The 12952-nt window shown below is 47.6% G+C and overlaps 1 protein-coding gene across 2 annotated transcripts in view; it reads right to left on the bottom strand.

The window, feature by feature from the left end:
* Positions 1-12952, bottom strand: part of OTOL1 (otolin 1) — a 124194-nt gene that overhangs the window by 109044 nt on the left and 2198 nt on the right. The window contains exon 2 of one of the 2 annotated variants that reach the window (XM_075937856.1): positions 9178-9302. In XM_075937856.1, the coding sequence (XP_075793971.1) occupies positions 9178-9199 (22 nt within the window). In that variant the 5' untranslated portion in view covers positions 9200-9302. Of the gene's footprint in view, positions 1-9177; positions 11104-12952 lie in introns of those variants that run through there. The other variant, XM_075937859.1, reaches the window with a different exon arrangement.

Raw genomic sequence — 12952 nt, 5'->3', positions numbered from 1 at the left:
AAGTCGTCATGCTGAAGTACAGGCAGTCCCTGGGTTACGTACAAGATAGGGACTGTAGGTTTGTTCTTAAGTTAAATCTGTATGTAAGTCGGAACTGGTGTCCAGATTCAGCCGCTGCTGAAACTGACCGCCAGTTCTGACTTACATACAGATTCAACTTAAGAACCCCAAGCTTCCCCAAGTCAGCTGCTGCTGAAACTGATCAGCGCTGATTCCAGGAAGCCTGGGGCAGAGCAACTCTGCCTCGGGCTTCCTGTAGTCAGCGCTGGTCAGTTTCAGCAGCGGCTGACTTGGGGACGCCTGGGGCAGAGCAGCTGGGGTGCTGCTGGGTTGCTCCAGTAGCACTGCTCCTCGGCGCTACTGGACCAACCCAGCAGCACCCCAGCTGCTCTGCCCCAGGTGTCCTGATTCAGCCACTGCTGAAACTGACCAGCAGCGGCTGAATCAGGACCTGGGGCAGAGAAGCTGGGGTGCTGCCGGGTTGGTCCAGTAGTGCCCAGAGCGGCGCTGCAGGACCAATCGGCAGCGCCCCAGCTGCTCTGCTCCAGGGTCCAAAACAAAAGCCTGGTCTGCTGGGGGGGAGCACACTAGCCGCGCTCCCCCCCCCCCCCCGCAGCAGACCAGGGACACCGGGAGCAGAGCCCCAGCGGCAGCGGGGTGCCGCGCCTCTGAGGCTTTGCTCTGGCAAAGTCTCAGAGGCGCGGGACCCCCCGCGGCTGCGGCTTCAGTCCCTGTGCCTGTGGTCTGCTGGGGACGGTCCCCAGCAGAGCACAGGCACAGGGACTGAAGCGGCAGCAGCGGCGATTCCCCGCGCTTCTGAGGCTTTGCTCTGGCAAAGCCTCAGAAGCGCGGGGAACCGCCGCTGCTGCTGCTCCAGTCCAGGTGCCTGTGGTCTGCTGGGGACGGTCCCCAGCAGACCACAGGCACCCGGACTGAAGCGGAAGCAGCAGGCGGGTTCCCGCGCTTCTGAGGCTTTGCTCTGGCAAAGCCTGAGAAGCGCAGGAACCCGCCCGGTGCCCCTGGTCTGCTGGAGACGGTCTCCAGCAGACCAGGGGCACCAGAGCAGCTTACGAACGGGGCTCTCTCGCCCCGGAGCTCGCAGGTAGCAATCCGCTACCTCGACCTCCGGGGCGAGAAAGCCCCGTTCGTAAGTGCGGATCCGACATAAGTCGGATCCGCGTAAGTCGGGGACTGCCTGTATTTGAAATGGGCTCAATGTTTTGCTTTTTCACAACTTCTAAAAATATTTTTTCCAACATTTTAAATATTATTAAAATGTCTATAATATAATTAAAAGACTGTTTTTCCGCAGAAATGGCGGGGGGGTGGAATTGGCAAAATATCTGGGGTAGAGTATTCCCCACACATATATGAAGAGATCAATTGTAGAATTAACGAATTTTGTTCAAAAAATTTCAACCAGATCTAATATATAATGTACAGAAACATAACACATGCACATGCACAAAGAAGGAGTCCATCTTGAAGCCTTTTGGAAAATTGGCCCACATGTAAGCAGGGGAATGGTCCCACTATTGTGGGGAACTTTCCTGGCTTCTATACTACACTGGTGAAATGGACAAGCGAAAGGAACTGTGTCCCCGCTCCCACTTTTTACCCAAAGTCCTCCCTGACCCTTAGGGTTCCCCTTCTACTCTGAGTAGCAAAGTCCTCGAAATCCCAACAAGGTTGGGCCCAGGTTTTCTGGGGCTTAATCCCGGACCTTGTAGTCACTTGGGGCAGGAGCTAGGGTGTCCCCACTCTGGGGTGCTCTCTACACACTGCATGCTTTCTTGACCCAGTGATCACTACATACAGTTCAAAGCGAATAGAATTTATTAAACAACTGATTAAAAAGAAAAGAATAAGGAAAAACAAGACAGGTTAAATGAGAACACATAGTCCTGCTCTGTAGTATGGGAACATCACAAACAGCAGTTTGCAGAGTGTAAGGACAATTCACAATCTGTTCCTTACAGGTCCCAGGGCTCTTTCTCAGGCCCTGGCTGTGCTGCAGGGGGGCTGCAGGTTGGACATGCTTGCTTTGGCAGTGACTACATGGCCTCAGGCTCTAGGTGGTAGGACCCCTCTCCCAGTTGAGTTACAATTCCTCTCAAAGTCTGGCCTGCAGTGCCTCTTGGCTGGTGGCGTGTCCCTGGCCAGGGCCTTTTCTCCCCGCTTTGCTGGTTCCAGCTGCTCACCATACCCAGCTACAGACTGTGCTGCTTTGCCAGACTTCCAGATCTTTGTGTTGCTTCTCTGACCCCTTTAGCTCTCTGGTCACTGTAGGTCTGCAGCTCAGATCAGGGTCTGCGCTCCTTGGGCCACATGGGGGGGGCTCGGTCACTGCCCCTCAGCGCAGCTTGCACTCCTTGGGCTGTGAGAGTCTGGCTCTGACACTGCAGGTCTGTCTCTCCACTTAGCATGCTTTTCCTACTGCTCTTCTCAGCTCTCTCTCCTTTTCTCCCAGAGACCCAGAAAATCCCAGCTCACATGGAGGACCGGACCTGGCCTTCTAATTCTCTCATTGATCTGTCCAACCTGTCAATCAGGCTGAGCTGGAATGTTGGCCTCTTCTCATTGTCCCTGGGGTCTGAAACAAAAGACAGACTATAAAGTGCTGCATAGTCCTTTCTTTTGTTTCAGCAAGATCAGACTAATATGGCTACATCTCTGTTACTATTCGCTCTGGGGTCTGATTTCTCATGGACCCTTCCCTTTTTGGTACTGGGAGCTGGCCAACCAAAAGCTCCCACTGAGTTTTAGTAAGGGGCTAACAGTCCCCTTACACAGAGGCTAGGTCTGCACAAAAGCTAGGACATGAATGTACCCATGCTAGCTGGTACCTAAAAAAAGCAGAGTACCTACAGTAGCTTGACCTTCTTACCCACACACATTATACAGGGGCGGCCCTGGACTAGCTGTCAGCAACTGGCGCCCTAGGCGAACCATGCAATCAGTGCCCCCGCCTCCAAACCCCTCAATGATACTGTGCCACCATTTAGCGCCCCATTTAACTTGGCGCCCTAGGCAACCAACTAGTTCGCCTATATGGACAGGCTGCCATATGTGGGGTGGGATTGTAGTCTGGCTGCTACCTACATCACACTGCAGAAGCTAGTTTCTTTTCTACAGACAGACAGTCTCAAGTCTGGTTGGGGAGTTCTGCTGTGCTTTGTTTTCAGTCTCTCCAGTAATACCATGCCCAAGACCAGTGTTTCTTAAAGTTTAAGACTAAGGAACACCAAGGATTTTTTGTTGAGGAGAGGGAAGGAAAAAAGTTTGAGGGGAGGGGACAGAAGAGAAGGGTCGGGGAAGTTACTGAGCCAAAAAAAGTCACCTGCCCCTTTAAGTGTGGCCATTTTGAATTCTGTTCTCTGTGTCACACCTCCAGCTGCCTCGCAGCACACCAGTGTGCCACAGAACAGTTTAAGAAACACTGCCCAAGACCATATATCATTCTTAATAAGTTGGACAACAAGTACAACATACTTTTGTGCCAACTTAGTTCTCTTATGAGGGAATTACACTCATGCTACATCTTTCCCAATTGTTCAAAAAGCCTAGAAAAACAACATTTAAGCTGCCTTCAAAGCTACTTTAAACAAAAAAGTACAATATGACATAAGTCAACAAAATCATAAAAGCTATTGTTAACCAACACAATATACTCCCTCAAACAGATTGCACTCAATTAATGATTCTACAGGAGGGGCATTTGAACATTAAAACAGGAAAAGCTAGTAACTAAAATGAACATCACTGAATTTCTGTGGACTGTCACAATTATACAATGTGATCCATATCAGATCAATCCAATGAGCACTTATATGATCTTAAATTATGTAAATGAGTAAATGTGCCTCTGAGAGAAATTTAAGCCTTTATTCCTCGGAGACCACCATAGTGATCAGGAAGTCAGAATGCTCTTTCCACACTTCAAAAATTCCTATGCAAAGGACTGGTCCTTCCTGGGGAATTCCAAATTGTCCCCTCACCAGAATAGGATTGCAATTTACTTATTTGGATTATAAACCCACGTGCGCACAGATACTGAAAACAGAACTTACCAATAAAGTAGAAAAATTACGGAATCTCCTCTTAATGGACCAGTCGGGAGAAATTGAGACCACTGATAAATCCCTGCACTTATCCCTCCAAAACTCCGAAATTAAATGGACCTTGCAGTACTCTCAGAAAATTAGAATGAGCTTATGTCAGACAAAGGGTTGGAATCAAGTTCTAAGGTGAAATTCTGGCCCCAGTAAAATTAATGGGTGTCGGAGATATCCACTGAAAGAGCCTTCTCTGCAACGTCCTCATCTGATCTCAATCACCAATGTATCAGATAGGAATGGAGGTAGTCTTTCAGGTAGGCAGGTCCCAGATCAATTCTGACTTGATACAGGCAGTCCCTGGGTTACGTACAAGATAGGGACTATAGGTTTGTTCTTAAGTTGAATTTGTATGCAAGTCGGAACTGGCTCCAGATTCAGCTGCTGCCACTGAAACTGACCAGGGGCTGACTACAGGAAGCCGGAGGCAGAGTTGCTCTGCCCCCAGCTTCCTGGAATCAGCCTGATCAGTTTCAACAGCTGCTGAATCTGGAGCCTGGGATAGAACAGCTGGGGCGCTGCCCGGTAGGTTCCCACAGGACCAACCCGGCAGCACCCCAGCTGCTCTACCCAAGGCGTCCTGCAACAAAAGCCTGGTCTGCTGGGGGAGGGGGGGGGGAGCGCACTAGCTGCGCCCCCTCCCCCCCAGCAGACCAGGGAGACCAGAGCAAAGCCGCACAGGCAGAGGGACCCCGCCGCCCGTGTGGCTTTGCTCCTTTGCCCCCGAGCAAAGCCGCACAGGCGGCGGGATGCCGCCTGTGCGGCTTTGGCTCCTGTCTCCCTGGTCTGCTGGGGGGGGGGGGTCCAGCAAAGCCGCTGGAGCCCCCCAGCAGACCAGGGGGACAGGAGCAAAGCCGCCCAGGTGGCAGGAGTCCCGCTGCCTGGGCGGCTTTGCTCCCGGGCAAACGAGCCAAGCCGCCCAGGCGGCAGCTTTGCTCGGGTGTCCCTGGTCTGCTGGGGAGGTCCAGCGGCTTTGCTGGACCCCCCCAGCAGACCAGGGAGACCGGGAGAAGCTTTTCTCGCCCCGGAGGACACGGGCGGCAACATGCCGCCCGTGAGCTCCTGGGCGAGAAAAGCCCCGTTCATAAGTGCGGATCCGACATAAGTCGGATCTGCATGAGTCGGGGACTGCCTGTAGTTTAAAATCACCATCTTAACCTGCACTTAGAAATCAATCAATGCAGATCATGGATCACAAGCATAATACACTGTCTCTGGGAATTATGAACATTGGCTGCCACATACACACACTTTCCCTTGCACCCTGAGTGAGTAGGATTGAGAGGGACACAAAAAACGTTTTCTGCCCTGGCAACACCACTTAGGGATGGCACTGCGTAGTAAAAATTCCAAATTGTGAATCTGGGTCAAACAGCTGGCAATCCAGAGAAGGCTAATATGACTAAATAAATTAGAGGGTACTTCTCCAATAGAAAATAATTCTCAACTCCCTTTCCAAGCATTGTTTCCCGACATCTGCACTGAGTCACTGATTGATTTAGCACTTCACAAACCAAATCCTTGGTGTTTTTTCTAGGCTGCTTCCTTATCTGTTGCAACCTATCCAACAGGATGGCCCTGACACATACCAAGGTCTCTGCTTGCACAATGCACAAAAAAGGAGTGTCAACATCGCTTCCTACATTGTAACATTTCAAACAATACAACTCCCTTTTCCAACATTTCCATTCACTTTCCTGCTGACACTTGCAAGGAATGCATCACGGCAAGCACCATAATTATAGTGAATGAGAAGGTGGGAGTGGCTGGCAATTGTACACATGGACAATAATTCCTGCCAACACAAGAAAATTCCCTTTTCAAAACTAGGGATGTGAAATCCCATTAAATTGGTTAAATATCATATTTAACAGGTTAATTGATTAAGGTGGCTCCTCACTCACAGGCCTGGGATGCTGGCTAATTAATTACCAGTGTTGCCAGATGGTAGGGTCATCTTGATGGGTTTCTGCTCCATCAATGATTACATCACTGCTTGCCTGTGTGTTCAATGATGTGTGCCAAGCTGGCTTATTCAGCAGACCCCGAGAGAGTCCCTCCCCGCAAAGACCACAAATCAGATAAAGATTGGGTGCCTGGCCAGTTTATTGTTAAGTGAAGTATACTAATATTCAGTAGACACTACTGAATCACTACACACATGTACTTGTAACAATGGCCTCAGCACAACCAGCGGGAAACTCCCACTGTCCCCCAAGACACCACTTGATGTACAGGTAAAACAAGTTACACATCACTCCTGGCATGTCAGGTTACCACCCTCTGTAGGCTATGGCCCTGGGGAGAAAATTGTAGACCTCTCATTTCTAATCCTGGAGATTAGAAATATTCTCAAAGGGCAATTAACCAAAGTAAATGTTTGACTGATTGCTCCATGGCTTTCTTGATTAATGTATTTCACCAACATGGCAACTCATTGTCTCTATTTTAAGATTAAAAGGTCATCATCAAGGAAATGGACCCCTTAATGAAGGGATTCTAATGAAAAAAAAGGGCAGTAATACCTACAGACAGGAAAACAAGAAGCCATTCAGTTCACTTCCTATTTGCCTGTGAGGCATTTAAATAACTGCTAAGTGTAATTTGCCTTGTGATGTATGTTTATAGGGTAATCATCCTAACTTACCCCAAAAATATGAACTGCTTCTTGTGGGCCACTCGTGCTTATATTATGTTGTGAAACGTACATCTACACTGCAATTAGGACCAGTGGACTCAGATTAAGGGGCTGTTTAATTGTGGGGTAGACATCCAGGTTTAGGCTGAATCCTAGGTTGAAGGAACATGTGAAGTGGGAGGGTATGCCTTGCACACAGCAGTTAAACAACCCCTTAGCTCGAGCCCTGTGAACCTAAGTCAGCTGGCATAAAGCAGCCACAGGTTTCAAATTGCGGGACCTTCCCATCCATAGAATAATTTGGAACAACTGCCCAAGGGACTAGTAGAAGGCCTGGTTCACTGCTGCACTCACTGGAGGGTGGAGGAAACTGAACCACCTAGCCCCAAGCCACTCTGCTCCCCCCATATCACTTGGGGGATGGGATGGAATAGGCCCACCAAGAACAAAGGCAGCTCCAGCCAGCTAGAGCAGTTGCTGCCTGCAGTGGGCACCACAGAGTTGAAGCAGTTCCCTGATACTACAGATTAACCATTCACATCCCTAACAGGAGGAAGGCCAGATGCTGCAAGATTGTGTGCAAAATACCATAATGCCACTACATGCACAAGATTCAGTGTAGAACATATGGAATGTCTCTAGCCACTCCAAGAGTGCCTGTAAGACAGTTCAAATTTCTCACTCAGCTATACAGACAGTACCTACATCTGATCCAGAACCTGAATAGAGTCTGAATTTTGCCTGAGAGCAGAGAAGTTGTGTGTCCTTGAGTGAGAGATGTAAGTAGTAAGATCTGTTCACTGAAGGACATCTTGTTTGCTGCACCCATGTGAACTCTATTTGCATCCTAAATAAATGAACTCACGCCATTATACATAGGATTTAACAAACACCACAGCTTTTCTTCCATACGTGGCCATGTTATCCTACTCGTGCACTTACCACCTTATTTAAATTCTTCCTTGGTTAGCGCCATCTGGTTTTTTGACATCAAAGTGGCTTTGGATTTATTTGACAGGTCAGTACTTTGTCTCCAACTTAGAGTTGGCTTCCCACATGTTCTGTTAAATCTGATACATGATCTTCATATTCATACCAGTTAGAGTGTGTGTTGCTCTATGGCTTTAGCTGCATTTCTTTGCAATCTCAGGTATGTGGCAGACATGCACTCTTGTTCTGGTGGTAATCTGTCAGCTCGGAACCTGGACGCTAAGGCTTGCTGCTCCACAGGTTGGAATCAAGGTGGGTCAAGAAGCATTTGTGGACTAAGACTATGCCAGTGATGCTGCCTTACTGGTAGAGAAGTTAGAAAATTTCAGCCCTCTCTCCCCCCCTTCCAGGTTTCTATGATGTGCAACCCTATGACATGGTGACATCTCAGAAGAAAATCAAGGTCCAGAACCATGGAGTTGGGCCAGCAGAACAGCTGGTGCAGGTTGGGGTCAGTTCATTTATTTATAAGCAAAAGCATATAGGTTAATGTTATAGACTACATGCATTTCCCTTTCCCTGCCAGTAAATTATTTAGCCTGCCAGTAAATTGTCTGGCAGCCCGAGACCTGGACCTGCGGCTCTGCATATAAAATGTATTAAGAGGCAGGCAGGCAGGCAGCCCAGCTCTGGTTTGTACCAGGTCCAGGAGCTCAGACCCACCTCCTCCCATCCAGGACAGGGGCTGCTGCCACCCCCTGTTGCTGCCTCTCTCAGAAGCAGCAGCGCAGGACAACAGGCAGCCAGTCTGTGAGGGGAGCTTTTTTTAAACCACCCCCATGCTGCTGCCTCTGATACAGTAGCTGCCAGCCCTTCCCCATGGGACTACAGAATAGTCAACTAACCGATAAAATTTCATGAGGTTCGACTACTCAATTAACCCATATTTAACATCCCTACTCCTAATGGCACCTTTTGTGAATAAAAGCCACATTTCCCATCCTTAACCATCTCCAGTAACCAACTGCTGACCAATGATAAATAAGGCCCTACCAAATTCATAACCATGAGACACGAGTCAGACCGTGAAATCTGGCATCCTCTTGTGAAATCTGGCCTTGTGTGTGTTTTTACCTTATACTATACAGATTTCACAGGGGAAACCAGCATTTCTCAAATTGGAGGTCCTGACCCAAAAGCAAGGTGCAGGAGGATCACAAGGTTATTTTAGAAAGTTCACACTATTGTCCCCTACTTCTATGCTGCCTTCAGAGCTGGCCAACTGGAGAATGGTGGTTATAGTTTTGGCTGGGAGTCAGCTCTGAAGGCAGCATCGCACCCATAGTGCAGAAGCAGGTGTATGTAAAGGGGGAGGGTCGCAGGTTATGGGGGCAGCAACTCCCCCTTATGTCCACCGCTATGCCCTCTTCATGTTTTCCCCCTTTAAGTCCTTTCCGTGGGGGCTGCTGCTAGGTGCCCATCCCTGAGGCTCACCTCCTGGTGCGAGACACTGCATCTCATTCTAGCAGCCTGCAGCAGGGCTGGTCCTCTCATCCCACATTGTGGGCTCGTCGCCCCTCTGGTCCACAGCAATCACCTGGCTCCGCTCCATCACTACCCTGCATGGGGGGCGTTGGAGGGGGGGAAGGAATGGAGAGAAGAGTCACCCTCTGGGGACTGAGTCCACAGCCAAAGAACCCATGCCCCACTCGGTCTCCCCCCTTCACTGCCGGCTTTCCCTTCTTAAATGCCGGCGCCGCGTCAGCATGCCTCCCCGGCCTCAGCCACCCCTGGATCCTCCTGTCCGTCGGGCTCGGCTCTATATGCGCCTGTGTCAAGCAGGCTCCTTGCCACGTGCCGCTTCTGCGCAGGCGTAGCAGACCTGTCAGGCTGTGTGTCTCTTGGCCACGAGCCCCGTGCCACCACCTACGCTAGTGCGGGGGGTGGGGCCCCTGTCACAGGTACTTAGTAAAGAGATTCTTATGTCATTCTTATTTCTGTACTGCTGCTTTCAAAGCTGGGTGCCCCAACAGTGGCAACTGCTAAGGGCCCAGCTTTGAAGGCACTGCAGCAGCACAGAAGTAAGAGTGGCAGTCCTTTCCTTCTGCACAGCTATTGGCTGTAACTGGCTCTGCCTTAGGAGCTGGGCTCCTGGCCAAGAGCCACCACTCTCCAGCTGCTCAGCTCTGAAGACAATGCTGCTGCCAGCAGCTACACAGAAGAAAGGGCAATAGTACCAAACAAAACCACCATACAATAATCTTGTGATCCTCACACAACTCCCTTTTGGGTCAGGACCCCTACAGCTGCACCACTCTGAAACTTCAGATTAAATATCTGAAATAATTAAATTTACCAATTTAAAAATCATGACTGTGAAACTGACCAAGCCTGGTCCATGCTGCCTATGAGTAACAGTGACACACCACTCTTCATTAACATCTTTCAAGGTCCCTTCCAGTCCTATAAATATGTGCACTAAATCCATTGCACCATATAGACCCCTCATTCTGCAAAGTGAAGAATGCAATTTCACTTTGACATCCATGTAGAGCTCCACTGACTTTAGTGGGATTCTGCATGGGCATAAGGGTCTAACCCTACAGAACAGAATGAAGAACTGAGACCTTGGATTGCAAGTTCTTTGATACAGACATTTCAAGATCAGTTTCTTATCCTGTATGCAGTATGCTAGCAGGTATACAAGTTCTTTGAACATCAGTAGTTCTATGTTAACATTTTAGTTACGCAAGTGGAAAAGCTGGTAGCACTATGGAACATGAAGGGGGGTGGAGGGGGAGAAGAGAAACCCTTTAGAAATACTATAAAATTACCTAATGACCACAATAACAATTCACAGTATTCATATGCTAATTCAGGGCTACTAGACATGTGGCCTGTGGGCAGGCCTGTTTGCAGCCCACGGTGCAGTTTGGGTTTATGCAGGTCTCAACATGCGGCCCAGGGGTGGGAGCCAAAACAAAAAAGTAGTCAATATAATGGCCTGGTCTTGATATGAGTTTTAGTAGTTAAATTCCTGGACTGTCATTGCTAATTAAAAGTGCTGTCATATGGGTAGAAATTGGATAAATATTGCATTTTATTAATATCAGCAGACCTGACTTAAATGGGGCCTGTGCATTATGTAGCCTTGCCTTAATCTTAGTATTGATACCTGTCAGTATGAAATAAGCGAATTGCATATATCTGCCTGGATATGCAGCCATTCTTAAGTTACAGCACATGCCGAGGGCTGCGAGTAGCCCTGTGCTAAATCAAGGTGGGGTTCAGTGTTTTAGCAGTGAAGTAAAGTTCACTGAAACCGAAGTTGAAAATAAATATGGAATGGACACATTTAGAATACTGAGAATAAAATCCTCCCCACATTGGCTTTCGTAACAGGCTTCCCCCCCCCCCCCCCCCCCATCACTCATGAGACGTGAAACTAGATTAATAGATTACAGGCTTTCACAATGCATATTTTATACAAAGAAATAAAAAACTCATGATTTTGTAAAGGGATGCAAGTGAGAGGTGTACAACACTCCCTTTAAGGCAGGGGTTTAGAAACCACTCAAGCATGGGAAAAACAAAAACAAAAAACAAAAAGAGGCACTTAGTCAAACCCTGGAGAGGTTTGCAAAGGAACTTAAATTTCAAATGAGCACAGTGAAAAATAGGCAGCAGATGAGAGATGTTATGTTTAACGGATTAACTGGGATCCTGTGGGTAGGGGCCCTGATGTGGCAGGCACCAGTGGGCTGAAGCAGACCCATATCCATGACACACCCCAGTGGGGCTGCTCCAGCTCAGCTATGCCAGCTGCTCCAGCCAGAGTGTGCTGAGCCCAACACACCCGGGGACTGCTCAGGCCAAGCTTACTACACTGTGCCATGGGAAGGGGGCTGCTCAAGCCTGGCTGGGCCACCACTTACCTGGTAAGGGTGATGCTTACCAGGTATCTGGTTAACCTTTTACATCCCTATAGCAGACTAACAACAAGGCCAAAAAAGTGCCACAGTATAGTTTATAATTACCAGAATCCCTAAGGCCGCTCCAAAGCTGCAAAAACTGAGTGTATGACATGCAACAAGTTGATATAGCACGATTATTCTACTTCGCTCTTCCACCTTTGTGACAATATCTCTATGAAAATTAGTTGCTGCTCTGCAAAAGTTTCACATTATGACAATTCAGGATGGGGCTTATCTTCCAAAAGGAATGGCTGACTGCTATAGTTTTGAGAGATGACTAATCTAATTTCTAATCAGTTTGTGCCAACTCATTCTTCTGAAGACAAAGATTAATTTGACATATATAATTATGGATTACACAAAGACTGAAAAACAAATTCCATGTGATCTGAACTTTCCACATCTTGCATCATTTGAGCTGGAATTTTTCTGCATTTGGTCTCTGGTGAAAGTGAAACTTCCGAAAGGATTTTGCTAAAATTTTCCAGCTCTTCTGAAGTGAAAGTTTTTCCTTATTTATAATAATTACAGAAAACAAAAATACTCCTATTCGAAATAGCTAAAAAAGTCTGACTTCAAAAATTCAATTTTTCCCCACAAGCATTCTTCACGAGAAGAGCTGTACATGCTTTACGAAACTGTGGGAAAAATACCTGTCATGAATATTTGCAAATGCAACACTGAGTATATTCAGTAAAATATTTTAGGAGTGTAAGTCACATTAACCACAGAAAGGCCAAGGAAGCAAGCTATATGCAGGTAAAATTACGGTAGCAATACAGCCAGCTCCAACTATTTGAAGACATCTAAACTAGAAACTTTTGCCAATACAACGATATCCACTAAAAGATAGGACTTTGGGGTAGGGGGGTTTGCAACATTTCTATAATAGCAATGCTCTAATATATATGCAATTATATAGGTTGAAGACTGCTTTTGGTGGTATAACATTTTTCACTAAAAACAAGCAAAAGCTATGCTGACAAAAAGTACTCATCAATATCAGCGGTGTATATACTGTACAAGTTTGTGGTACAGCTATATTTTTCTGGCATAGACATGGCTTGAGTACCTAGGGTTCACTTTGGTCACATTTTTAGACCATCTGAAAGTTAGAAGTGTCCTTCTCTTTTTAAATGAAAGCTGAGGTTCTCTTCTAGTCACTGTTACCAGGAGCAGGCACTTCAAAGTAAACCCCAAATATTGCAAAACTTGCAGTAAAATCATGAGCTGGTAACACATCCATAACAGCTAATGCAAGTCTTCCCCTTCCACAACTTGTACTCCATCATGTG

This window comes from Pelodiscus sinensis, chromosome 10 (genome assembly GCF_049634645.1).
Source record: "Pelodiscus sinensis isolate JC-2024 chromosome 10, ASM4963464v1, whole genome shotgun sequence".
NCBI lineage: Eukaryota > Metazoa > Chordata > Testudines > Trionychidae > Pelodiscus > Pelodiscus sinensis.
This window is presented reverse-complemented; position numbering and strand designations above follow the sequence as displayed.